Raw genomic sequence first — 27875 nt, forward strand, 5'->3', positions numbered from 1 at the left:
CCAATTAGGATTCTGACCCTATGAATTAAATGTTGAAAACAGCATGCTATGCTATGTGCTTCCTGATGCCACGGGGTAAAAGGCAAAAAAGTACTCAGAATGGTAATCAGTAACCAAACTATCTAAATAACACTGGCTTTACCAAAATATATAAATAACAGTAGTTTTCTACAACAGACAACAATAAGTAAGAAACTATAATAGGAAAAAGGTCACTTCCATAATAACAAGAAATAGTGTAAAATACCTGACAGTAAAAAGAAAAAGCAAGAAATGAATAAGTTCTATGTGGGGAGGAGGAGAGGAGAGAAAACGTTACTAACAACATAATAATTTAAATAAATGGAAGCACATGATATGATTCTTTATAGAAAGACTCAATATTTTTATTGTAAATTTCACTCCAATTTATTTAATAAGAGATCTGGACAAAGCAATTTTACATTTTCTATTTAGAAAAATAAATGAGCTGAAATAATGACAAAATAAGTTTGATAAAAGAAGTGTGATGTGATTGTTTTCACATATCATTAGGCAGAATGGTCAGCGGGACCACGGGCACTTGACCATGTACTGCTGGAGGCTCTGAAGGGGGAAACAGAAATGGACAAAAATCACAAAGTAATGGGCTCAGACTGAGAACTGTTCTTGCTGATTTACTGAATTCCAAAAATGTCTTTGAAGTTTTTCTCAAATTCGGCCTCTATTTGAATTCCCAGCATGATGAATTTCTGGCCCTAAGAAAGCGAAGAGAAAAACAGTATTAGCCATTGGCAATTACCCAAAGTTTCAGTTAATCAAGATCTTCATTTTAGGCCACCCTCAAATGTTAAGTGAGACTTCATCCAGTTAGGAATAGCTAATGTTCCCGGAAAGTTTGATCATTTCTCTTTATCTGGAAGACAGAGAAACAAAAATAGTACCATCTTGCAGCCTAATTCTTCACCAAAAATTGATTGATTTAATTTGACAAAATAGAAGTTATTTGAGTTTTGAGCACAGCACATATTATTTGTAACAATATAGTAGTATGGAAATGTCTACAGTAAATTCATTGTGCCTTCCTCTCCCTTCATTCTCACCCCTTGAGGCAATCCTTGTTAATGTGTGTGTGTGTGTGTGTGTGTGCGTGTGTGTGTGTGTGTGTGTGTGTGTGTGTTATTCCTCACCCGAGGCTATTTTTCCACCCGATGTTGGTTTTTGGGAGAGTGGAAGCCAGGGGGAAAGACAGAGAAACATAGATGTGAGAGAATCACATTGATTGGTTGCCTCCTTCAAGGGCCGTGACCAGAGCCTGGGCCAGGGAGGAGCCTGCAACCGAGGTACTTGCTCTTGACTGGAAGTGAACCTTGGACCTGTTGGTCCACAGGCTGATGCTGTATTCACAGAGCCAAATGGGCTAGGCTGCAGTGGTCGGCAAACTCATTAGTCAACAAAGCCAAATATCAACAGTACAAAGATTGAAATTTCTTTTGAGAGCCAAATTTTTTAAACTTAAACTATATAGGTAGGTACATTGTTATTAATTTAATTAGGGTACTCCTAAGGCTTAGGAAGAGCCACACTCAAGGGGCCAAAGAGCCGCATGTGGCTCGGGAGCCGCAGTTTGCCAACCACCGGCTAGGGTCTTGTTAAGTTTTTGACACAGCACTAGGGGATTTGGATATAAAGAATCCAAGATTTTGAAATTTGAGAAATTTGATTTGGCATCTTCCTTTAGAGAAGAGAAACACTGAGCCTTTAAAAAGCACTTCTGTTTTCTGTGGAAGGGACTAGATCTGCAGTCTACTGTTCTCTGGGAGAAAATCAGCTATCTAGCAGTGAGCAGACTCAGATCCTAGGACAGTGTTTGCAATGATACCTCCGGTTGATTATTATATTTTCACCTCTGTAGACCACAGGGCTTTTAGAATCCTTCTAGAGTTTTTACTTGTGTGTGCTTGCGGCATGATGAGGAAAGTTGTAACATTTACCTGATGTGAGAAGAGGAAAGGCAAAGTGACTTAATCGAAAGAAAAAGGGATGCAAGGACAGCCACTTACCTCATAAATTTTCCTATGGTTCTGAAAGATGAGGCGCATGTCTTGCACGAACTCCTTCACTTGGAGGTACAACTTTGAAGCCAGTTTTTCTCTGATTTTGTCTAACCACATGCACTTCGTCAGGCTCTGAGATCGCTTTTTACTCTGTGGATGAAAGTGCCAAAGGGCAGGCTATTGGCATGGTTCCAAGTCTACTTTCTATAGACTCTCACTGCTATGACTGTTTATGTCCTTCCCCCCACAAACTCAGATGTTGAAATTCTAACTCCCAATGTGATGGTATTAGGAGACGGGGCCTTTGGGAGATAATTAGGTCAGGAGGGTGGAGTGCTCATGAATGGGATTAATGCCCTTTGTAAGGGGACCCCAGAGAGCTCTCTCCCTGTTTCTACCATGTGAGGACACAACATGAAGTTGTCAGTCTGCAACCTGGAAGAGGGCTCTCGCCAGAATCTGACCATACTGGTACTCAGATCTTGGACTTCTGGCCTCCAGAACTGTGAGAAACAAATTTCTGTGGTTGAAGCCACCCAGTCTGTGGTACTTTGTTATAGCAGCCTAAGCTGCTAGGGGCTGACTAAGCTGACTGAGACATCCATCAACAAGGCAATGATAATGGCAACTTGTTCCTATTGCATTCATATCACCAATTTGACAAATGCCAGTTTGGGGCTTTGTTGCTATTACTTACATAATATGGTTTTGGGATAAAAAAGGAGCTTTTTGACCAGTTGCAGACCTTCAAGAGGAGGAACTCACATTTCTGCAAAAAATAGAGGAGATCTTAAGTGAAAAGCAGCTTGGAGAGAATGAGCTGCTCTGCATGTTCAGGCAGAATGCTCAACGCCCAAACCCGTAGACTCTGAAACAAACACAGAACGGGGGTCTCCTTTGGATACAAATTTTGGTGTTAGGTGTGATCAAAGCACAGAGAAAGAAGCACAGATGCTTGCCTCTAGGCACCATTCCTCCAGCCCCTGCAAGACTGCTTCTTCTCTCAACTGAACAGAAAAGAGGAGGCTTCAGCTTCCCCTTGCAACTCACCAAGTGCTCCTCATGCAGCATCTTCCTTTCTAGGATCTCTGATTCCTGATGACATGGTTGACTTTTTGGGCACCTTTTCTGAATAATCTTTATCTCGCAGAAGATGCAACTCCACAGGACCCTGAGAGGCAGGACATGAAGTGAGCAGGGGCGGGTTCTCTGAAACAGCCATTGTTCCTGCAGCTGTTGAAGTCCTCAAAAGGACTATTGGTTACCACCTTGAAGCCAACTTTTCTCTTGAAAACCCCTCCTCACTAGAGTCCTATTTAGACTCAATTACCAAAGACACCCCTCCCCTAAGTATTCCGTTGAGTTAGGTGCCATAGTGGTGATGGACTCTCATTCACCTCAACACTTAGGGTTTCTAATTGGGCCACTTTGAGTATGGTAACGATCCCTGTCTGCCACCGTTGTGTATTGGCAACCAGTACCATAAAGACCAAAGTATTGGGCCCTGATGAACCATCAGGCCAGAGGAAAAGTCGGAAACCAGCTCTTGTCTCCCAACTTTGCTGAATAAGCACAGAGCACAAGCCATAGGCATCCTCTCCTCTGGCATTGCCATATCTGTACCTAGAATCTGTGCTGCAGAGACTTCTTGGAAAGGAACTCTATCAACAGAGTGTCAGATACTCTATTTTCCTCGAGAGCCCTCTCTCCCAGGTTCTCTGTGCTGGGAGGCTCTCCACAATCAGGTGGATACAATGATTCATCTTAGAGATATCATTTAGCTTCTCCCCGGGGCCACTTCAGTCCTTTCTCAGAGGCCCATTACAAATTAAGATGTACAAATTGTCAGTTATAAAAACAGTCATGGGATGTAAAATATAGCATAGGGAAAATAGTAACATTATGTTAACTATGTATGGTGTCAGATGGGTACTAGACTTATTTAGGACATCAACAGGTAAATTATATAAATGTCTATTTACTATGTTATACATCTGAAATGAATAATATAATGTTGCATGTCAATTGTAATTGAAAAAAAGAGGCCCATTACACAGTGTCCATGGTTCAGGGATGGGGACTATCTGTGGGTTCAACAAAAAAGTGGATCTGTCTTCTGCTTCTGCAGATTGCCTGACCGACTAGAGAGGTTTATGCCAAACCCCTGATGTGGCACCACTGCCTGGGAGCTACCTGAGAGCAGCTGGGTTACCTTAGATTCCTCCCCTTATGGAGGGCAATGCTTTGTCCTCATGGGGATACACACATTCCTGGTAGACATCCCCTGCCCACACCACCACATATAGATGCCTTACCAATCTCGATGTTAGCCTGCATACCATCACCTCTGACCAAGGATACATTTTACAGCAAAGGAAATGTAGCAGCGGACTCACCCTCGAATTCATGAGTCTTTATGGACCTTGTCACCCAGTGTCAGCTGATTTGGTGGACTGTGGGGATGGCCTTCAGAGGACTCATCACAGCCCCAGCTTTTCCAGCTTTGAGATGTTCCCAAGGCAGGTGGTATATGCTTCCAACTAGCAGCTAATGCACGGTGTCACCATCCCATCAAAGTGTATGGGTTAGGGAACAAAGCAGAGGAGGTGGTGGTGACACCTCTTTCTATTCCCCTTAAAAACCACTTGAGGAATTTTCACTTCCCATGAATCTACTGCTGCCAGCACAGTTAAATAGCTCTGGATCATAATTCTGGATCCTGATACTTAAGGACCCTTGTCCCTCTGCATCAAGACACATACAACCAGATAAACTTTGCAGGCTGAGTGTGCATGGGGGGAAGAGCTCTACCACAAGAAGGAAGGGCAAGAGGGGACCAAGTGTCACTAACCTGTCAGGATCAATATGACGGATGTGGCAGGTCTCATGAAAGGATCTTGGACAAGTATCACAGCAGAATAGCGTTCCTCCTTTATGGCACATCTCACATATATTTGAGTTTTCTGGCTAGAAAGGAGATAATGTAGAAATCACTGGGATCAGTGAGATTCCAGAAGGACAGTGAGATTTCATTGGACTCTAGAACACACAGATTTTGCTTGTACCAAGGTGAAACTTGTAATATTAAAGAATAACACTGAGCAGAGATATTTATTTATTTATTTATTTATTTATTTATAAAGTTTTACATATGTCTCCTTTTTCCCCAATCAACCCCCCCCATCCGCCCCCAAGCCATTCCCGCTCCGGTCAAGCTCCCTCCGCCCCAGTGTCTGTGCCCATTGGTTATGCTAATATGCATGCATACAAGTCCTTTGGTTGCTCTCTAACCCCCATCCCCTACCATTTGTCTCTAGATTGATCTATTCTTGTTTATCAAATTATTTTGATGATTATATCCCACATATGAGTGAGATCATGTGATATTTATCTTTCTCTGACTGGCTTATTTCGCTTGGCATAATGCTCTCCAGTTCCATCCATGTTGTTGCAAATGGTAAAAGTTCCTCCTTTTTTATAGCGACATAGTATTCCGTTGTGTAGATGTACCACAGTTTTTTAATCCACTCATCTGATGATGGGCACTTAGGCTGTTTCCAAATCTTAGCTATTGTGAATTGTGCTGCTATGAACATAGGGGTGCATATATCCTTTCTGATTGGTGTTTCTGGTTTCTTGGGATATATTCTTAGAAGTGGAATCACTGGGTCAAATGGGAGTTCCATCTTTAACTTTTTGAGGACACTCCATACTGTCTTCCACAGTGGCTGCACCAGTCCGCATTCCCACCAGAAGTGCAGGAGGGTTCCTTTTTCTCCACATCCTCGCCAGCACTTGTCGTATGTTGATGATAGCCATTCTGACAGGTGTGAAATGGTATCTCATTGTCGTTTTGATTTGCATCTCTTGGATGATTAGTGACTTTGAGCATATTTTCATATGTCTCTGGGCCTTCTGTATGTCCTCTTTCAAAAAGTGTCTATTTAGATCCTTTCCCAATTTTTCGATTGGATCGTTTATCTTCCTTTTGTTAAGTTGTATGAATTCTCTGTAAATTTTGGAGATTAAACCCTTATCTGAAATATCATTGGGAGATTAAACCCTTATCTGAAATATCATTGGCAAATATGTTCTCCCATGCAGTGGGCTTTCTTGTTGTTTAAGCTTTTTATTTTGATGTAGTCCCATTTTTTAAATTTTATTTTCTCCTTAGTCTACATTGCCCCAGGAGCTGTGTCTGTAAAGATACCTGAGTAGAGATTTTTAGAAGACATTTTGGTCTGCAGTGATGTTCAGGAGGAAGTGGCTGTATTAGGTCAGGAAAGTTTTCCCTATGGAGACAGAGATTCGGCTAGCAACAAAAAGGGTGAATTAAAGATAATCTGAGATATTTATTATTCTGTTGGAAAAATATGGTTCAGAATTACAGTGTCTTATCTGGTTGTCTATATTGTCTCATCAAAATTGACTCATCAAAGAGTGATTTACTGAGAATTTAATATGATGGAATAAACTCCTGAGATATCCCTGCACCTCATTTTCTCAACCATAAGTTCCCCATGAGTTTAAGAGCCTGGGAAGGTATTACTGGACGATGGATTCTGTGCATGGAGGGACTCTGGGCCTGTGACAGTACCTCTGGGTTGGAGAGACCCTGGGCATAGATGACCAGGTAAATGCCAGGCTAGACTGAGCTCTTTAGCTCTGGGAGGCTAGGGAAGATGTCCTAAGTCAGATTGGCATGAAAGGTGTGGAGGTGCCATCTCTGAATGACCAGAGAGTATGGTAATGACAACCACTGGGTTCATGGATGATCTGGTGATTTGTTCTATATAAGGAAGATGGAAGAACCCACAAAACTGAATGATGCTGGGTCTTCCACAATTTTAATATGCAGGTCCTTCAGCCAGATTTACTTTCATTGAGTGAAGTCAATAATTTGACAGTGTTTACATATAAGTATTGTGGAATGAAAAAACACAGTGAAAATGTAGAAATTATAGACAAAAGTAAGAATTGGCTAAGGAATGAATCCATTGGGTTGTGAGAAAAATCATGTTTTCTTTATTTTGTGTGTGGATGATAATCTATGTGGCAATAACATGTGAATCTCTACATATTAAATTTCTATGTATGAGGGTCATGTGTCTGTGATGGAGAAATGTCCAGAAGGTTTTGGCTCCACCTGAGCAGATAGATAACTGTTTGAGGAGAACTCTGGTGGGGGAATGTCTCACCCAATGTGTTGGTAACAGCTCTACACTTAGATGAAAATATCTTGTTTACACAGTGGGTTAGAAGGAGGAATTCACATTCTCTGTGATAACGTAGGTACAAAATAATGCACAGACTTGAGGACTGGCTCACTCAGTGATGGGCGGTTGAGATGCTGGCGGGTGGTGGGGAAGTAGGGAGGTGACAGGAAGTGCCATTCCACTTCTTCTTTCTAGAAACACTATGCTTTGTTCTCTGACTCTCTACTCCCTTGGATTTACCCCCATAACTCTGCCTCTTCTTGAAGGCTCCTCACTTAGAATGTTGGAATTCCTTGGGGCTCTGTCCTACATCCCCCACTCCTTCACCACTCCCATGACCATGCTTACCTTACTTATCCTTAGACTTTAAAACCTGTGTCCCTGGTCCCCTTCTGAGACCCTAAACCTCCACACTCTACTTTCCATCATCTCCAGTTAGAAGTCTTTCATCAAGTCTAAAATCCACCCTGTCCTCAACTATATTCCTTGTCTTCCTGTCTGTAATCTGCTCCTCTTTTAGCTCCCATCTCACCAAGGAACCCATAATTCACCCAGGAGCCCAGAATTGAACATGGATTCTGCTTTTCTCCACATCTAGATATCCAATCTATCAACAGTGTTGCAAGTCCAAATTTTTAAATAAATCATCTCATTCTCAGTGCTTCTGTGAGTTCCACTGCTACAAGACTGTAGAGGCCCTAATCATAATACCATCTTATTAGGAAAAAAAATGGTCTACTACTAAAGTTACAAATCATAACAGTCAGAATATCATCTCTGGGTCCAATGAGCTTGGATGAATTGGACTATACCCCAGTTTGTACATTCTCTTCATTTATAAGTTTAATATAAGAAGAGATACAAAACTTACATACATGTATGAGGAAATTCTAAGCTGCAATGTGTCTCTTGCCCATGTTCTCCCTTTCAATAGGAAAACTTGTATAATGCCTCATTAGGGACATCTTTGGGCACATCCCCACATAGGCCTGCTGACTCTGGCCATGTAATTGTTTATCCTTTTTGTCATAACAAATGAGATTCATGGATGCTGACCACCTATTGTTAGGCTATTGGGTCAGGTTTCTGAACCTTAGGTATCGTTAGAATGAATTGATGTCCTTCCAGTCTGGAACAATGACTGCCTCAGTTTTCACCTCCAGCCCGGAGCAGAGAGGCCATGGACAAACTACCCAGTTTGATCCAAGGCATAATGACCTGAGAGGTGACACCACCTGTCTCTCTGAATGTCTTTGGACCCCCGCCCACCCCATTAGTTATTTCCCCATGTTACACAATTGGGGAAGACTCAGTACATTTCTCTGCAGGACTCATGACAGGATGTACACCTTGAACTCATCAGCCTGGTGAGGCCTATTCCTTCTGTCTGATGTATGAAACCATCTTATCACTGCCTGCACCATGGAGTGGATATTTGAGATTTTCCTTCTCTTTCCTTATTCTTTCTTTAAAATTATGCTATCCTCTCGAATTTGCTCCTATCCCTAATCAGCAGGCCAGCCCTGCCCATTTCTACTTCAAGACCCATCTCTAGAGACCCCAGTGGTTTAGAGCTCTGCCTCCCATACTAATGGGAAAATAGGAAGGTTTCCACCAAACAAATGGAAAGGATGCTTTCACATTCAGACACCCAACTCCAGAACCATTTACCTGGCATGGCTGATGCATCTGCTGTTCTTTACTCATCACACATAGCGACATGTTCTAACTGAGTGTGAGCATGCTTCAGGGAAAGACAGCATGACAGAGATAATGTATTGAAAAGGCCTAGATTATTCTGGGGTTACAGGTGGCAGTACTTACATATGGGTCAATAATGTTATCACTGTGAGAATCTGGTACTATCTATAGAAAACAGAGAAAGATAGAGTGACAATATTGAATATGAGTTTTCATTAACCACACATTTGAGCATACTTTTTATGCAAAGGATTCATGCCTTCCCTTTGCTTGACATCTGTTTTTGTGAGTCTATATATCTAATTGGAGAATAAAAAACATTAAATTATGTGTCAGTGATGGTTTGGCCCAATGCAAATTCCATTCTGTGGATCTTATACCCAAGGTGGCTTTTGTGAAGCCATGTAGGGAGGGAGGCTAGCCCTGGTTTTCACAGATGGAGTTGGAGCTTAAATGAGAGACTCAGACTGAGGACTCATCACCCACAGCCCCCAGTGACCTCAGGGCCCAGAGTCCTGGGTGCCAAAGAAATGTTTCTGCAGACTCCAGGGCCTTCTGAAACTCTCCTGGGACACAGCACTAAAGATAAAATGGGTACAAAGTCCCAGTTCTGCATCTTTTCTTGAAGGTGAGTACCTCTCCACTGTCTCCTGAATCCCAAGGGCTTGCATTGACCTTGGGTATCTGTGAAATGACTGGGCCTCTTTTCAGCCTGAGGCAATGACCAACTCAGCTCTTACCTTTAGCTGGGGCAGAGAGGCCATGGAGAAACCACCAGTGGACCCAAGGCATAATGACCAAAGAGGTGGCCATATAACTTCCTGCATCTCTGGGTGTCCTAGAACCCCACCCCACCCCATGAGTTATTCTTCCATGCTAGACAATGAAGTTGAAACAATCATATAAGGTCAGCTCTGTCTCATATCTATTTTAAAGGATTAGTCTCACCTCTCTTATGTTTTAATGCTTAAAGAAGTTCTGGTCTCAGACACTGTAATGTTTGAAAGCAGCAAGTGCAAAAATCCCCATATTATAAATCAAATTTTACTAGAATTAATGAAGTTAGGAGCCATAGAATAAGGCCAGAGAAAAGGAAAATTAACAATACTATAGGTGAGATATAGGCAGAAAGTCATGCGATAATTACCTTTCTTGTTCTTGGTGGGTCTGGTAGAAATCCTTTCTGAAAGAGAAATGAGATTAATGCTGTGAGGAGTCTTTTTGTCCTCTTTGTACTTCTGTACTTTTCTACTGTTTTGAGTTTGGTATTTCCAGTGCCTCCCAGATACATTACTATGCTACTTTATTGGTCCCCAAAGCCTAAGATGGCCTCCTCTGCCCCTGATTCCCCAATTTAAATCACTTTCCTGTGACCATATTACACAGTGGCAACTACTAGTGACAGAGACAAAGCCACAATTACTGTCTACCTTCAAAGGGAGAAGAGTTCATGCACTTAGGATTACACTGTGATAAACTGGCCAAGATAACACCGGAGTGGAATGTTAGTTAGTAATAGCATGCATTGTGACCTGCGCAAAGGAAGTCATGATGGTTTTCCCAACATTGATAAAGCTTGGAGTTTGTGAACTATGACCTCCATCCTTAATGGAAGCCTTTTGTCATTAGGATACCTTAATCAGGCATTTCAGGGGATATCCATCGCAGCGCACAGTCAGCCTCCAATTCTTGGACCTTTCGTGGTTTCCTTCAATTTCAAATTCCCTGAGGGTGAGCTGCTTCCCATTCTTTGTCTCTATACACTTTGCTGAGATTCCTGTGAGACCGGGCAAGACAGGTTGAGCTCCCTTTGTTGCCAGGGAGTGTCCCTGACTGTGAAAACCCTAGAACTTGGCCTCCTACCGCCCATTTTGGGCTTAGAATCATCAACCCAGAAGAGCTGAGTTCCCTCTCAGGGGCCCCACAACAACCTGAAGGGCGGTGGTAGAAGGGACTTCCTGCCATGTGTGCACACTTTCCTTTACTGTGCAATGAGAAGGGCAATAATTATTACTAACATTTACTTTTAAAAAGTATTTAATTATATTCAAGAGAGAGAGAAAAAGGTATGACTCTTAAAAAAAAAAGACCAGGATTCTTTCCCATCCCTTCTCTGAGACTCAGGATAGAGCCAGGCTGAATTTCAGAGAGGGTAGATGAGGGCACATAGGTGGCCGAGTGGCAGCTGTCACCACAGCCACATCTGTCTAGTCTTGCACAATGTTGATAACCAGTTAATGACAGCAATTATTTCTCATATTTTGGATTCATGGCTATTTTATGTGGAAAGTAATTATGGAAATGTTATGTAGTAGGAAAAGTTAAATTACTCATATGCAATATAGTCATAGGGCACACATTTATACTTGTTGATGTCTAAAGAACTCTATTTTGGGAGGGGGAATCAATACTGGCTGCCAAACATTTGTGCTGTACTTTAACAATTACAATTTGCAAGTTATTTTATATATTATTCCATTTTTTTCATAATAATATGGTGAAGCAAGTTTTATTACTATTCCCATTTTGTAGAGGAGGAAGTTTAGGATGAGAGAGAAGAATGGCTTGGTCCAGTTGCAACAGACACTCTCGATATAGCTGAAACTCGAAGCCAGGTATCCTGATTCTAAAACCCATGCTCCTGGCCAGCGTAAGGTGGTACAGGTGTTGCAGGGAATGGGACTGTGAAGTTTTTGTTGTATTTCTAAAATGTGTATATTTCTACCATGATATTGAAGCTCTTGTTCTTGGGTTGGGTGCTGGATGGGCATTATAAGGACCTTTTCCTTGGGGGAAAGGAGAGATGGCCTGGTAGGCTAATGTTTATGAATTGTAAAAGTGAGGAAATGTCATCTTTCCTCCAGTCTATTTGAGATGCTGTGCAGAAAAGACCTAACAGAGCAAACCTGAGACAACTACCTTAGAAATGCCTGCTTCCAAAGCTGATCCTTGGCTGATATCTGAATGCCTGGATTTTGGGAGGGGTCCCACCGTTCCCATGGGGCATGTGCTGAACACTTGCTTTCCTTCTGGAAGTCTGGAATTTTGGCAGATGGGAGGTAAAGTGTACCTATGTGGCTAACTCCCGGTAAAAACCCTGTGACTCCTAGGCTTCCCTGATAGACAACATCTCACATGTGTTGTTATGAGTTGCTGCTGGAGAATTAAATGTGTCCTGTATGACTCCACTGGGAGAGAACCTTTGGAAACTGGCACCTATTGCCTTTGGACTTTGTCCCATGTGCTTTTGCCTTTGCTGATTTTGCTTTGTATCAACTTCATAAATCAGAGCAATGAGTTAGACTATATGCTGAGTCCTGTGAGTCCTCTTAGTAAATCACCAAACGTTGGGATGGTCTTGGAGACCCTGACACAGGTGTCTAGCCCTGAACAATATAATATCCACATGGATAGTTTTCAGTTGAAAAGCGTAGAAGAGCAGGAAACTTACCTTGTTTCATTTTCTCTTTATATAACATCCCCTTTGCTGGACCACAGGTCACAGGAAGTATAGAGCATTTAAAGTTCATATGTTTATTTCTGGGAATTCTTGGACCTGCAAGGAAGCATTATTATTATTATTATTATTATTATTATTATTATTATTATTTTCATTCCACTTTCTTCTAACTGTGCCCTCTTTCTTCTCACCCATCTTGAGAGCCTTCTTTTATAAATCAATATGTAGTGGAGGGAGTTTCCCCATGAACAACATTTTTCTTTTATGGCAGGTTAGACACACAATGATAATGTCATCCTCCACTTCTATTTTCTGAAATCCTGCATAATAGCCTCATGTGAAGGACCTGAATTCCCAAGCTTGTTGGCCACAACTATCTATTGCACAATGATTTTTCTCCTGTTTTTAAGGAAGATTTCTAGCCACATTATTGCTTTGAATTATGTGGATGGAAAAAACCCCTCAACTTTTAGTTGTCTCCCCATCTGAGGCCCCACTGGGGGAACAGAGAACAGGATGACAGTGGGGAACTTAGCAGGAACAGTGTCTGCCTTCCCTCCTTGCTCTCTGCCTTGTTTCACTTCTCCTTCATGTGAACTTTCTGTATGGCTTTCACTCTGTGAATCAGGGCAGGGTGCTCCTAGAAGAAACTGCAGATTGCCCAGGAAGAGGGCCTCTGTACCTCCTTGGGGTGGGGCACTGGCTCTGATTCTGCTGAAGTAGGGGTTGAAAGTCTTTTAAAAATATATTTTTATTGATTTCAGAGAAGAAGGGAGAGGAAGAGAGAGAGGAACATCACTGATGAAAGGGAATCATTGATAGGCTGCCTTCTGCATATTCACCACTGAGGATTGAGCTCGTAACCTGGGTATGTACCCTGCCCGGGAATCTAACCATGACCTCTGGTTTATAGGTTGACGCTCAACCACTGAGCCACATCAGCCAGGCTGAAAGTCTTAAAATGAACTTTATAGCAGCAGCACCTACTCTTGTCCTTCTGGCCAACATTGAGGGGGATCCATGAAAGATATACACGAGGGTTTCTCTCTGGGATGGGGAGGGTAGGTTGTCCCCGGTCCTTTCAGAGTTAGTTCTTTTAGAGCTGGAGAGGGCCTAGGGGACCACTCAGTCGAGTTCATTTGCCACACACCCATTTACAAAGGAGGAAATTGAGGCAAAAAGAAGAAATGACAAGCAGAAACTACATAATAAAAGGAATGTTAGAAATTAGGACACACATCTTGTATTACCAGTAAGGGCCCCCCTTGGTGGGCAACCAATGAGTCTCTATGTGATCAAGAGAAGGGTCAACTAAATAGCATGTTAGTTACACACTTCATATTTTTCTCCTTAATAGTTTTCAGTGTAGTGAAGGGAGCCTTCCCTAGGCCCATGGAGCCTTGTGCTCTCTCACAGGTTAACTGATCAACATCAATAAAGTGGGTGTTATGAGCAACCTGTTGTATTGTTGAAATTGCCAAGGCAGATGACTGCCCTGACGTTTGTTACTGGCTCCATAAGCCAATTAAGAAATTGATTGGTCACTCAGAAAGCAGAGTATGAAATAAAAATTTAGATGCTTGAGGAAAAAACCCAAGATGGCAGTATAGGTAAACACCGGAAATTGCTGCCTTGCACAACAACTTCAAAAATACAACTAAAAGATAAAATGGACATCATCCAGAACCACAGGAAGGCTGGCTGAGTGGAAATTCTACAACTAGAAGGAAATAGAAAAGCACACCGAGACTCAGAGGTACGGAGTAAAGTGCAGAGGTACGGAGGCGCATGTGGAAAAGGCTGGCAACTGAGGACATGGTTGTCTTTTTCAATCAGGAGAGACTCTCAAGCTCCTGACTGCTCTGAACTCCAGTTCTGGGCGAGTCTCTGGGGACCCAGACTCATATGTGGAGAAACTGGACTGTTTGGCATTAGTCGTAACTCGAGAGTGGCTTTCTCTCAGAGGTGCTTGCAGCGATTACCACGGGACACTGAGACCGGGGGCCTCTTAGGATAGGACTGAGGAGAAGCCATAGCTGCTGGTGCCACCCTATTGATCCCCTGAGACCTCGCCCCACCCAAGCTGTGGGCAGAAGCTTTTGCATAAGAAAGGCTTGGCCCTTTGCAATCTGAAAATTACCTAACAAACTGCAGCTAGGTCAGAGAGACCCAGAAATTCCAAAAGAAGGCCAAAGGCCCCACAGCAGCTTGCATTGCTTCACAGCTGGGCCTCATCTGGGCACCTCCAAACCTCAAACAAAGAAGAGGAATCTGCAGATCTCTCCATAGCTCCTGCTGGGTAGCCTCAGGCAGAGGCTAAATTAGCACCTCCTTAGAACTCCAAGAGCCAGTGTACCCAGTGGTCAGAGTGGGACCATCCAGATTACAACTTCTCAGATCCATAAGGGACACACTCAGGGGGCAGACTCAGTGAGCACCAAAGCCCCACTGAAGCAAGTCTTGCCTCATAAGGGTGTCTCCAGCACAGAAGTTCTCCCACTGCAGACACAGCTGATTCTCACAGCCAATTGGTCTGGAGGTCAATTCCTCCCAATGATACCAACAACAATCAAGGCTTAACTACAACAAGACTGTGCACAAAGCCCACTCTTGTGCACTAAGAGTGCCTACCTCAGGTAATTGGGGAGGCTGAGCCACTGGTCCCTATAGGACACCTAGCACAGAAAGCCACTCTATCAACACAGGGAAGCATAAAAAATGCGGAGACAAAGAAACAGGTCACAAATGACAGAAATGGAGGAAAGCAAATTACTGGATATAGAGTTCAAAACCACACTTTAAAGGTTTTTCAAGAATTTTCTAGAAACCGTTGATAAATTTAATGAGACCCTCAAGAAATCTAGTGAAACCCTTGAGGTTATGAAAAAGGACCAACTAGAAATTAAGCATACCCTGACTGAAATAAAGAATATTATACAGAGCTCTAACAGCAGACTAGAGGATCACAAGAATCAAGTCAAAGATTTGATATACGAAGAAGCTAAAAACACCCAACTGGAAAAACAAAAAGAAAAAAGAATCCAAAAATATGAAGATAGTGTAAGGAGCCTCTGGGACAACTTCAAGAGTACCAACATCAGAATTATAAGGGTGCCAGAAGAAGAGAGAGAGCAAGATATTGAAAACCTGTTTGAAGAAATAATGACAGAAAACTTCCCCTACCTGGTGAAAGAAATAGACTTCCAAGTCCAGGAAGCACATAGAACCCCAAACAAAAGAAATCCAAAGAGGACCACACCAAGACACATCATAATTAAAATGCCAAGAGCAAAAGACAAAGAGAGTATCCTAAAAGCAGGAAGAGAAAGAAAGTCAGTTACCTACATGGTAGTACCCATACGACTGTCAGCTGATTTCTCAACAGAAACTATGCAGGCCAGAAGGGAGTGGCAAGAAATATTCAAAGTGATGAATACCAAGAACCTACAACCAAGATTACTTTATCCAGCAAAGCTATCATGTAGAATTGAAGGTCAGATAAAGAGCTTCACAGATAAGAAAAAGCTAAAGGAGTCATCACCACCAAACCAGTATTATATGAATGCTGAAAGGTATCCTTTATGAAGAGAAGAAGAAGAAAAAGATAAAGATACAAATTATGAACAACAAATACACATCTATCAACAAGTGAATCTAAAAATCAAGTGAATAAAAAATCTGATGAACAGAATAAACTGGTGAATATAATAGAATCAAGGGCATAGAAAGGGAGTCGACTGACTATTCTCAGGGGGGAAAGGGGTGTGGGGGTGCAGGAAGAAACTGGACAAAAATCGTACACCTGTGGATGAGGACAGTGGGGGCAGGAGGGTAAGGGCAGAGGGTGGGGTGGGAACCTGGTGGAGGGGAGCTATGGGGGGGGGGGGGAAAGAGCAGCAACTGTAATAATCTGAACAATAAAGATTTAATTAAAAAATTTATATGCTTAATTACTAAAAGTGTATGAATCACTTCTTTTTACCTCTTTTTCTTCTTCTTTTCAAAGGCCCAGTGTTGACTGCTTTTGTCCCTAGAGGGGAAAAATAACACAAATGTCTGTTGTTTATAAAATTGCATTGCAAATAGTAGTGTTTTAGAAAAACACCCCAGCTGTATTTCCAGTCAGAACGTTAGCAGTTCAGCAGAGCTGGCCCTGCCATTGCCCCTGGGCCCTGGGTTCTGTTTGTGAATTCATTACCAAGTTACTTGTTTGCAGTGTTATCTTTCAATCCCTGATGAATTTTGGAATTGACTAAATCTGATATATTCCTCAACAGTTAGTATAATTACATAAAGTGATTAGGGAAATAGGTTTGTTACTTAAAGCAAAGAATATAGCATGAGAATTTAGATGTTTTGTAATTGAAAATGTATCCATCTTTAAAAATTTTACCTTTTGGTTTGCTTCTTTTCTTTGGGACTCTGTTATTCAGAGACTGCATACTATCTCTGCCTCTGCTTCTCACTGAAAAAATAAAAAAATAGAAACAGATACTGTGATAAGTCACATAGTATGTAACAGTGCTTTTAAACATTCCATTTTACTGTAACTTTTCAAGAGCCCAACATATAAAGAAAAATATATATCCCATAGCCTTATATTTACCAAGCCTTATATGTTTAAGCAAGTTTAATTTTAGATTTCATTTTCTTTTTTTCTTTATTTTATTTTATTTTATTTTATTTATGTTATTTTATTTTATTTTTACAAAGAGTATTACACATGTCTCCTCCCCCCCCTTGATATTCCCCCGGCTTCCCTCACCCCCCAGTGTCTTGTGTCCATTAGTTATTCTCATATGCATGCATATAAGTCCTTTGGTTGATCTCCTACCCCCCCGATCCTCCCCAGGGTTCCCATTGTAGTTTGACAGTCTGCTCAATGCTGCTCTGCCTCTGTATTCATTTTTGTTCATCAGTCTATAATGGTCCTTATTATCCATAAATGAGTGAGTTCATGTGGTATTTTTCTCTGCTTCCCAGGGGCCGTCTCAGTCTCACAGGGGTCATTTCAGCCTCACAGGGGCCGTCTCAGCCTCACAGGGGCCGCCTCAGCCTCACAGGGGCCATTTCAACCTCACTGGGGTTGTTTCAACCTCACTGGGGCCGTTGCAAGCTCACCGGGCCGTTTCAGCCTCACCGGTCCTATTCAACCTCACTGGGGCCATCTTGACCTCACCGGGCCGTCTCACCGGGGCCATCCCAACCTCGCCAAGGCCGTTTCAACCTCACTGGGGCCGTTTCAACCTTACCGGGGCTGTTGCAACCCCACCGGGGCTGTCGAAACCCCACTGGGGCCGTTTCGACCTCAGTGGTGCCATCTCGACCTCACCGAGGTTGATTCAACCTCACCGGAGCCGTCTCAGCCCCACCGGGGTGGTCTCAGCCTCACCGGGGCCATCCCAGCCTCACTGGGGCTGTCTCAACCTCACACGGGCCATTTCAACCTCACCAGGGATGATTCAACCTCACCAGGGCCGTTTCAACATCACTGGGGCCGTTTTGACCTCACCCGGGCAGTCTCGACCTCACTGGGGCCATCTCGACCTCACCCGTGCCGTCTTGACTTCACCGGGGCTGATTCAACCTCACCGGGGTCGTCTCAGCCTCATTGGGGCTGTTTCAACCTCACTGGGGCCTATTCAACTTCACCGGGGTCATCCCAGCCTCACTGGGGCTGTCTCATTTTCACATGGGCCGTCTCAACCTCACAAGGGCCGTTTCAACCTCACCGGGGCCGTTTCAACCTCATGGGGCTGTTTCAGCCTCACTGGGGCCGTTTCAACCTCACCGGGCCGAGTCAACCTCATCAGGGCCGTTTCAACCTCACCGGGGCCATTTCGACCTCACTGGGGCTCTCTCATCCTCACATGGGCCGTCTCAACCTCACATGGGCCATTCAACCTCACCGGGCCCGTTTCGACCTCACCGGGGCGTGTGTCAACCTCACCGGGGCTGCCTCAGCCTCACGGGGGCCGTCCCAGCCACATGGGGGCCATCTTGACCCTACGGGGGCCACCTCGACCCTACGGGGGCCGCCTCAGCCTCACAGGGGCCGTCTCAGCAACACAAAGTTTGGCATTCTGTCCTTTGTTGGGCGGATCCTTGCTGGACAAAATCTCCAGGCGTTCCTGGTGGCTGAATATCTGGTATGCTTGCTTGGATTTCGTTTTCTACCAAGGGCACAGACTGCCTGTCTGCCGTCTCCCAGCATCCCATGTGAGACTGGATCTGGTGGACCTGCCTGTGCGTTTGCTGATACAGCAGTTCCACAACGCCAGCCCAGTCAGGTCTGGCTCCGGCTTCCTCCTAACCGGATTCTGCTTCTTGAGTGTGTCCCTTATGTATGCGACGAGTTGAAATCTGCATTCTGCTGAGCTGGGCTGAAAAAGCGCCAGTGGTTCTCTTTCTGCCACTAGCACAGCTTGGGTGGGGATGTAAATTGAGTAGGGCGGGATCCCCGGGAATCACCAGGGCAGAGCAAGGGGCAATGGCTTCTCCGAGACTCCTTGCCTCTCCATGACTCCGCGTCTCGTGTCCCCAAGTGCCGGCGAGCAGCTCCACGAGACAGCCATTCTTGCTCTCTGGCCTGTTGCAAGGCTGTCTCGCCTCTCCCCATAGGGATCTGGGACCTCAGGATCCTTCCCCAAACAAGCTCAGTGGATTTGAGAGTCTGCATCCCCTTCTGAATGAAAAAAACCCGCGCATCCAGTTGCAGCCAGCCTGGCGCGCGACTCCACACCTCTGTTCTTGGCGAATCACCAGGGCAGGGCCAAGGGCAATGGCGTCTCCACGACTCCTCGCCTCTCCCTGACTCCAGGTCCTTGCGTCCCCGAGCACTGGCGGGCAGCTCGGCGAGACAGCCACTCTCGCTCTACGGCCCGTTGCAAGGCCGTCCCACCTCTCCCCGTAGGGGTCTGGGACCTCAGAATTCCGCCCGACACAAACTCAGTGGACTTGAGAGTCTGCAGCCCCTTCTGATTGAAAAAAACCACGCATCCAGTTTCAGGCCGCCTGGCTCATGACTCCGTACCTCCGTCCTTGGAGCCTCTGCACAACCTACTCAGTCTCAATGCTCTTCTTTCTTTCCTTCCAGTTGTAGAGCTTCCACTGGGCCAGCTTTCCCATGGTTCTGAATGATAACTGTTTGTTTTATAGTTGGTAGTCTCGATGTTGTTGTGGGAGGCAGCACGCACAGGTCTGTACCTTATGCCGCCATCTTGGTTCTCTAGATTTCATTTTCTTTACCCTCACATTAATCCTAATTTATTTATACCCACATTAATTAAAAAAAGAACTTAAGACAGAGTTGGTACTTCTTTTAAGTATTTATCCAAGAAAAATTAAAAATATGTCCACCCAAATATTTGTATGAACATGCTCCTCATAGTTTTTTTCCCCCAAACTGGAAATAGCTCAATGCCTATGAACAGGTGAATAGATAAATCAACATCTCATTCATACCAGGGATACTTCTCAGCAATAGAAATGGAGTAACTGCTGATACACACAATAATACCAATATGTCTCAACAGCATTATGTTTAGTGAAAAAAAAGAGAGATAAATAAACTATATATTGTATGAATTCATGTATATGAAATTCCAGGGAGAAAAATACAGTGATAAAAACAGATCCACTATTTCAATATCAGGGGGTGCAAAGAGGGACACAAGTGGATATTTGTGGCTGATGGAAATGTTCTATGTCATGATCATGGTGGTTTACATAACTATCCACATGTGTTAAAACATATTCAATGAAACCTTTAAAGTGGTGGAATCTATTGTATATAAATTATATCGCAGCAAATCTAACAGGAAAATTAACAACATGCACAATCTATAGAAAGAAAACTATAAAATTTTGTTGAAGAGCAAAAAAGGTGACGAGTAAATGCATAGGTCGTTCTCCTTTAAAAATGTTTAAATTCTACCCCAAATAATCTTTAAATTCATTGTACTTTCAAATTCCCAAAGGAATTTGGAGGTTTTAGGAGAAAAATCTTGATTAGATTCTGAACACACAGAGGTTCAACATCACTGAACTTCTAAAATCTTTATCTTTTCTATTTCTCCTCAGTGTATGTTTTTTTTTTTTTTCAACAGAAACTATAGTGGGTAGGAAAAGCAAATTTTACTTTAAACCTTTGTAATTAAGCCAATTTTGTACTGAATTATAAACAGACTAGTTTTTCAGAGTAGAATTCTATTCACAGGTCCATGAGTACAGGGAAGGTCACATGAAAGGGCATTTAAAGTGTTGGGGTAATTTCTTATAATTACTATCTCACATCATACACAAGGAGGTGAATGCTGTGTGAACTTCAGATTCTTAAGATCACCCACATTCCCTATTCCCTTCCTCCATCTTAAAAAAAATCTTTTATTAATTTCAGAGAGGAAGGGAGAGGGTGAGAAAGATAGAAACATCAATGATGAGAGAATCATTGATTGGATGCCTCTTGCGTGCCCCCCACTGGGGACTGAGCCCATAACCGGGGCATGTACCCTTGACCGGAATTGAACTGGGACCCTTCAATCTGCAGACTGACACTCTATCCACTGAGCTAAACTAGCTAGGGCCCTTCTTCCATTTTCAGAGCCACAATATTGTGTCTCTCTGACCATTCTTCCTCTCTCCACACCAAAGAAAGATTCTCCATTTTTTTTAAGGACTAGGGGAATATATTGAGGCCACCCTGGTAATGCAGGATAACCTCTCCAATTTTAAGTCCTACTTTAATTAAATCTGCAAAGTCCACTTGCCATGAAAGAGAACAGATTACAGGTTTCAGGAATTAAGACATGGACATCTTTGAGGAGCAATTGTTCTATCTACCACAATATTGTAAATAACAATAAAGATGATGAAACACTGGCATTATAAAATTATTTCTCACATCAAAAGCAAATAAAATCTTATTCTTACTTCTTCTCTTCCTGACTTTTTCTGAAATGGAGTTGTTTCCAAAATCCACAGTACCTACAACAAACAGGTGGTGGTGAGAAAATGGAAATGATTAAATAAAATTTACAAGTTTGCCCTTGCCGTGGTTAAGGCATCAATCCCCGACCAAAGAGCCGCTGGTTCAATTCCTGGTCAAGAGCATGTACCTCGATTGCAGGTTTCATTTCTGACCCCAGTTGGGGCAAGTGGGGGAGGCAGCTAGTCAATGGCAATGTTTTTTTCTCTCTCTCTCTCTCTCCCCTCCTTATTCCCTTTCACTCTCTCTAAAGATCAATGGAAGAAATATTCTCCAGTGAGGATTGAAAAAATAGTTACAAATTTTAGGATGGTTCATACTGCAGAAGGCTTGAGTTTATAAAGGTGTTTGTTTTATTGCTTCTTTCTTCTAAAGTAACCACAACCACAAATTTACTACATTGAGAAGTAGGACTTCAGAATTGGCCCTGGGTCTTCCTTTATTTCTCAATGACATTTTGAAAAATATTCTTAAACACCTTTGTACTCAGAGGTAAGACCAGGCCTCATATCCTTAAGATTTTTATGAAGAGGTTTGTGCAAAAGTTTGTATGACATCACTGTATAAGCCTGTGACATGTTAGAACACAGACACACATAAAAAGTATGTGCTGGGTTGCCTGGCTGGTGTGGCTTAATATTTGAGTGTTGACATATGAAATAGTTCAATTTTAGGTCAGGGTGCATGCCTGGGTTGTGGGCTGATTCCGAGTAAGGGGCGTGCAGGAGGCAGCCTATCCATGATTCTCTTTCATCATTGATGCTTCTATCTCTCTCTCCCTCTCCCTTTCTGAAATCAATAAAAAAAATATATTTTTAAAAAATGTGCTGGGTGAAGAATAGTTGATTTGATGTTTTTTTCCTAACGGTTTAGTGGTAGAATCAGTTGTCTTTTGAGGCTTTGCTAAGATTGTGACAAAATGACACTATTATTGAGAAGCAAAAGAATACTTGGCTTTTATGGGTTCCATAGAATGTTGGTGTGTTATGGATGAATTTCACTGTACAAAATCAAGACTTTATTAATTTTGATTATTACAGTGATTATTATTAATGATTAATTCAGTGATGTAGAAAGCTAAATACTTCCATTTTAGGAGTGTATTTCTACTACATCTCCTGTGACAATAAACAGGGCTATGTTAATCATGACTTTATAATGATATCTTGTTTTCCTGCTAGTCCCAAAAGAATCAGGCTAAGCAAAAAGAATGGGATTGTGCCATGAACTGGACCCATTTTCTGTCAGTGTGCTCAGAGTCAAGTTCAACAGAAAATGGAGCTCTCGTCTCAGACTTCTGACATTCTGCTGCCCCAGTCCTGTGACTCTCACCTTCATAACTGACCCACTTTTCACTGGTGAGCTGCCTGATATTATTGATTCTTGATCACCCATCACTGACATACCAATCATCTATGGTAACTGCTAAATCACCTCTACCCCAAGACCTTGGTTAGCTTTGCCCCTTATGTCAGATGCTTGGCTACTTTCAGTCCCTGCCTCTTGGCCTCTTGGCCTCTTGGCACACCTTATGATGAACAAATAATGCAGAAACACTTCTTATTTCCAGGTATTTCTAACTGTCATGTACAGATAGTTATTCTTTGACTCTGATAATTTCACAAAATGTTTCCTACAGCCCAGCCAGTTTGGCTCAGCGGTTGAGAGTAGACCTATGAACCAGGAGGTCGATTCCTGGTTGGGGCAGATGCCTGGGTTGTGGGCTTGATCTCCATTGTAGGGCATGCAGCAGGCAGTTGAACAATGACTCTCTCTCATCATTGATGCTTCTATCTCTCCTTCTTCATTCCTCTTTGGAATCAATAAAAATATGTTTAAAAAATATTTCCTACAAAAATGCTTCAACTTCAAAAATATTCATTTAAAAAAGATTTATTTCAACAGTTCAGTACTTACCTGGACTGTTGAACCAACAGAAGAATTAAATTTAAAATTACTAGGAAGTAAAGCAGATGACATCTATTGTGGACAACTAACCCAATATTCTAGGCCAGGCCTGCCTGTATAGTCTACACCCTCATATTTCCTTTTTTCCTTATTTAGTCCCTTCTTACCTCACAAATAATATAAGAGGCCAAGCACTCACAATAACAGTTAATGTTTCCTTTTATTCTTAATTTCTGACTGGAAAGAACTTTGGGCATCATCTTTAAACCTACTTCATAGGTCAAAACATAAAACTGATTACACATATAGTCAAGTATGTTGAATACCTGGTGATATCAGACCAAATAAAGATTTGAAAGAATACTTTCTCCCCTTGGGTAGGAATTGCAATGACCACCCCAAAAACAGACAACCAGAAAAATGTTTAAATTTCTTTGCATGCGTTACATTAGACAACAGAATTACTCTTGACCAAATCTTTCCTGAACAAACTGGGATTTGCTCTATTGCTAATACCTCCTATTATACTTGGATGAAACATTTCTGATAAAATAAAAATTAAGCTAGATAAAATGTAGGTATAAGCAAAATAATTACATACAATGTCCACTGATACCACATGTTTGTTTAATATTTTCATGTGACTGCCTGTGGCTCAGTGTCATAAAGATGCTACTCTAATAGTGGTTGCTCAACATTTTTTAAATGGTCACTAAGGCCTTTGAGACTTCATATGAGAAACCTTAAGGGACGATAGATGTTTTCCCTTAAATTAACATGACAGGAAAGCCTTCCTCTGTTCTGATGCTCTTGTGGCTCAAATGTGGCCTATCGCTCGTAAGAAAAGAGAAAACCACTCTTTTTCCTATGTGACATGCAATACTGGGAATGAGCCTTCTGGCAATGAGGGACCAACAATGGCATAACATTCCCAAACTGAGCCATCTGACAATGGAGAACCAATGATGCTTTTAATAACTGATCAGTGCTGCTTTCTTTTTTTTTTTCTTTAAAAAATATTTTTATTGATTTCAGATAGGAAGGTAGAGGGAGAGAGAGATAGAAACATCAATGAGGAGAATCACTGATTGGCTGCCTCCTGTATGCCTCACTGAGGATTAAGCCAGCAACCCAGGCATGTGCCCTGACTGGGAATCCAACCATGACTTCCTGGTTCATAGGTTGACCCTCAACCACTGAGCCACATCAGCCAGGCGATCAGTGCTGCTTTCTGATAATTAATCAGTTATGCTTTCAAGGAAAGCTCTTGATCAAAAGGTAAAATTTGTAAAATGATATATAAATGAAGCCACTTTAAAATTTGTAAAATGATATATAAATGAAGCCACTTTAAATTGCCATGCCAGAATAACTGCATTGCATGTCTTATGCTTCAAACATTTGCACTGTTAGAACAGGGCAAAATACCCTTGGGACTGGACTTAAAGCAACATTGAGTCTCAAAGAATTGTTTTCAAGGATAGCAAGAAAACAGACATGACTTTGGTACTGATGACTACCAGGCTGAAAATTAAAAACATCGCTTATAATTAGCATCACTATATTAGCTCATCTTCATCAATAGAAATGCCTTTCTTCTATTGATGTAAACATTCCCCTTCCATTTCTCATAAATATCTCTGGACTTTGTCTCCTCATTGGAACACTTTTTATGCTTCTGCCTGAATAAGTGCTTTTCTGAATCCTTTGACCTCAAATAAGTGCTTGTTGCCTCTCACTTTGTAAAGCATTTTATTTTCAGGTAAACAGTTTCCTAGAAGTAATAGAATGAAGGCATATGGAGGATACTCAGAAAAGATTCCTGAAGAAAACAAAGCTCTAAATTTTGATGCTGGATACCTGTCATCTAGGAGTGCAACCTTAATATTAATATCTTGTTAGCATTGTATGCAGAGGGCTTCTTGGGTTGCTCCTCGCCCACTTATTTCTAATGAGTCCAGGGTATTGATCACTGCATAAAGGAATAACATCCTTTGTGTGTCTCAGTGAGTGGCCAAGGAACCAACCCCACAGGAAATTCACGAATGAGAAAACTTGGAAAAATCTTGAACACCCATGCAAATCATGGCCTGCATCCAGGCCACCTGGTCTGTCCTCCTAAGTCACTTGCCTTGTGAACTATTGGTCCTCTATTTCCTGTCCCCAGAGTTGAGACAAGTCACTGCTCCGTTGAATATTACTTTCCCATACTTCTCTCTCTTCTTCCTCTTTCCCCTTCTATTATCTATTCGTTCTTAAATACTTTCTCAGTATATTTTCCTAAATAGACATGTTTCCAATATCTTCTGAGAAAGTAGGAAGGGAAAACCCATCACCAGTCTGTGCACTAAAGAGCTGCTGGTCTTATGACCACTGGTGCTGCCCATAGGATTAGGGAAACAATGTTTTATTAACTGCTTCAAGCTCTAATTTTACAAAGGATATAACACAGAATCCAGGAAGCTAGTCTTGTCTTTCCCTTTATCTACATGTAACTTTGTAGGAGATTTTAAACATTTATGTGATTTTATTTTCTCATTTAGAAACAAGAGTAACAATGGCCATCTTTCTCACTCAGGGTTGTTGTAAAGGAAAAGGTAAGACACTATTTGCAAAGATCCTTTGTAAAGTCATTCCATATGTCATGACTTTCAGGAGAACTCTCTAAAAAACAACACTTTGGGTTTTAAAAAACTATCCATTTCTGCTAAGACAGGAGAGCTGGAGGAATTGACCCTCAACACTACTCAAACTTTGTGATTAGACAACAATATGACCTTCCAATAAAGAAATATTTAGCTTTCTCCTTTCTGTAGAAATCACTGTATAAATCCAACACTTTGTATAGGATGAACTCAGAATTGATGCCTCAGGAAACAGTGCCTCTTAATTGAGGTTCCTGTACCTCAAACCCTGAGCTCCCATCTCCTTACCTGGCTCCCTTTTCAATGCTGAGGTGGAAGCTTCAGGGGGCTCACCTCCATCACTGGATTCTCTGGAGTCCTCACTGTTGATCTCTGCACAAAGGAGAAAAAACCCATAGTGTCTCAGGGTGGGGTCATGGCAACCACTGAGTGGAAACCCCTTCATGGGAGCATTAGGAAGACCTAGAAGCCAACTTAACTCAGGTCTCTCTGGTCTGTGCCTGATGTGGGTGACCTGCAGGTTGCTTCAGGTCCTATCCAGAAGGTGATGAAGTTCATCCACAGGGGCAGCTTTGCCCAACCTGAAGCACTTTTCTGCCCCCACCCCTGCTCAGCTTGCTATCCTCATCCCCATTCTACCTCAACTCCATGTTCACTTTATCTCTTACCTCCACTCTCTTTCTATCTCCCCCCTCATTCTACTTCTTTCTTTCATTCTTTCTTTGTATCATTCCAAACATGCCTAAATATTTATTAGCTAGAAAGATGGATCAGAGAGAAGTATATAGTGTAACTTTTAAAAATGGCTTCAAATTATATATTTTTAATATATATATATTTATTATTATAATTTTAAATTTAATTTATTGGGGTGATACTGGTTCACAAAACCATATAGGTTTCAAGTGCACAACTCAATAAAGCATCATTTGCACACTGCTTCATTGCCCATCACCCCAAGCAAAGCCTCTTGGTTCAGCCATTTTTGCTAATGGTGCTGGTTTCTGGCAAAGGTATCTCTCTTTATACTTTTCCTTGTCTTCATGTGAGTGTTTTTTTTCTTTCTCATCTCCTTTCATGAATATGTTTGCTCTCTGAAAATTTTCCTTTTTCTTTAACTCTTATCCCAATACCTTCCTTTCTTTGGATATATAATATACTCTCTGATATCAATATTTTAATTTACCAATTACTGGGGTTGTGTTTCTGCTGGATTCCCTGCATAAGGCACTTGTTCCCTCCCCTTTCTACCTCTAACCAAGGTCACCAGGACTGTCTCCATGGGCCCTGATGACATGTCCCAGACCCTTGCCTGGAACTGGGATTCACATCACATATTCTTTCCGTCAGCCTTACCTATTACATCAGACGCCTGGTTACAGCCAGTCCTTGCTTGGGTTTCACATTCAACACCTGAATATAAAAATGGCATTTTCTTCTTTATATCCACCAGGTCTACAGAGCAGGAACTGGTTTTGTTTCCATGGTGGAGTAGCTCTGCTCCTGGACAAAATTGTAATAAATGAAGAATTTCATTAGCCTCCCCTAAGGGAGTGAGCACCCTCACGACAATCAATAAGCCCTTCTCCCTATAATTCCACTGCAGGGGACAGCTCCCCCAACCCTGTCCTTTCTCTGTGCCTCTCCTTTTTATTTTTATTTTTTTAAAATATATTTTATTGATTTTTTACAGAAAGGAAGGGAGAGAGATAGAGAGTTAGAAACATCGATGAGCCAAAACCGGTTTGGCTCAGTGGATAGAGCGTCGGCCTGCGGACTGAAAGGTCCCAGGTTCGATTCCGGTCAAGGGCATGTACCTGGGTTGCGGGCACATCCCCCGTGAGAGATGTGAAGGAGGGAGCTGGACGATGTTTCTCTCCTCATCGATATTTCTAACTAATCTATCTGTCTACTTCCTATCCG

The 27875-nt window shown here is 42.2% G+C and overlaps 1 protein-coding gene across 3 annotated transcripts; it reads right to left on the reverse strand.

Annotated features, from left to right (window-relative positions):
* Positions 1 to 383: 383 nt before the first annotated feature.
* On the reverse strand, positions 384 to 27477 carry LOC102423074 (nuclear body protein SP140-like protein). Of its 3 annotated transcripts, XM_014450350.2 has the most exons (14): positions 27309 to 27477; positions 26241 to 26324; positions 21345 to 21398; positions 16807 to 16878; positions 16396 to 16443; positions 12405 to 12509; positions 10588 to 10730; positions 10101 to 10136; positions 9077 to 9118; positions 4888 to 5003; positions 3087 to 3207; positions 2734 to 2805; positions 2043 to 2186; positions 384 to 737 (listed from the first exon to the last, which is right to left on the reverse strand). In XM_014450350.2, the coding sequence occupies exons 1-14, from the start codon at positions 27382 to 27384 to the stop codon at positions 657 to 659; spliced, it is 1194 nt and encodes a 397-aa protein (XP_014305836.1). In that variant the 5' UTR covers positions 27385 to 27477; the 3' UTR covers positions 384 to 656. The 3 variants fall into 3 exon arrangements, with proteins under 3 accessions (XP_014305836.1, XP_014305837.1, XP_023604682.1); XM_014450351.2 differs by lacking the exon at positions 21345 to 21398; XM_023748914.1 differs by lacking the exon at positions 2734 to 2805.
* Positions 27478 to 27875: the final 398 nt, after the last annotated feature.

The sequence above is a fragment of the Myotis lucifugus genome, unplaced genomic scaffold (assembly GCF_000147115.1).
Source record: "Myotis lucifugus unplaced genomic scaffold, Myoluc2.0 scaffold_2066, whole genome shotgun sequence".
In the NCBI taxonomy this organism is placed as follows: domain Eukaryota; kingdom Metazoa; phylum Chordata; class Mammalia; order Chiroptera; family Vespertilionidae; genus Myotis; species Myotis lucifugus.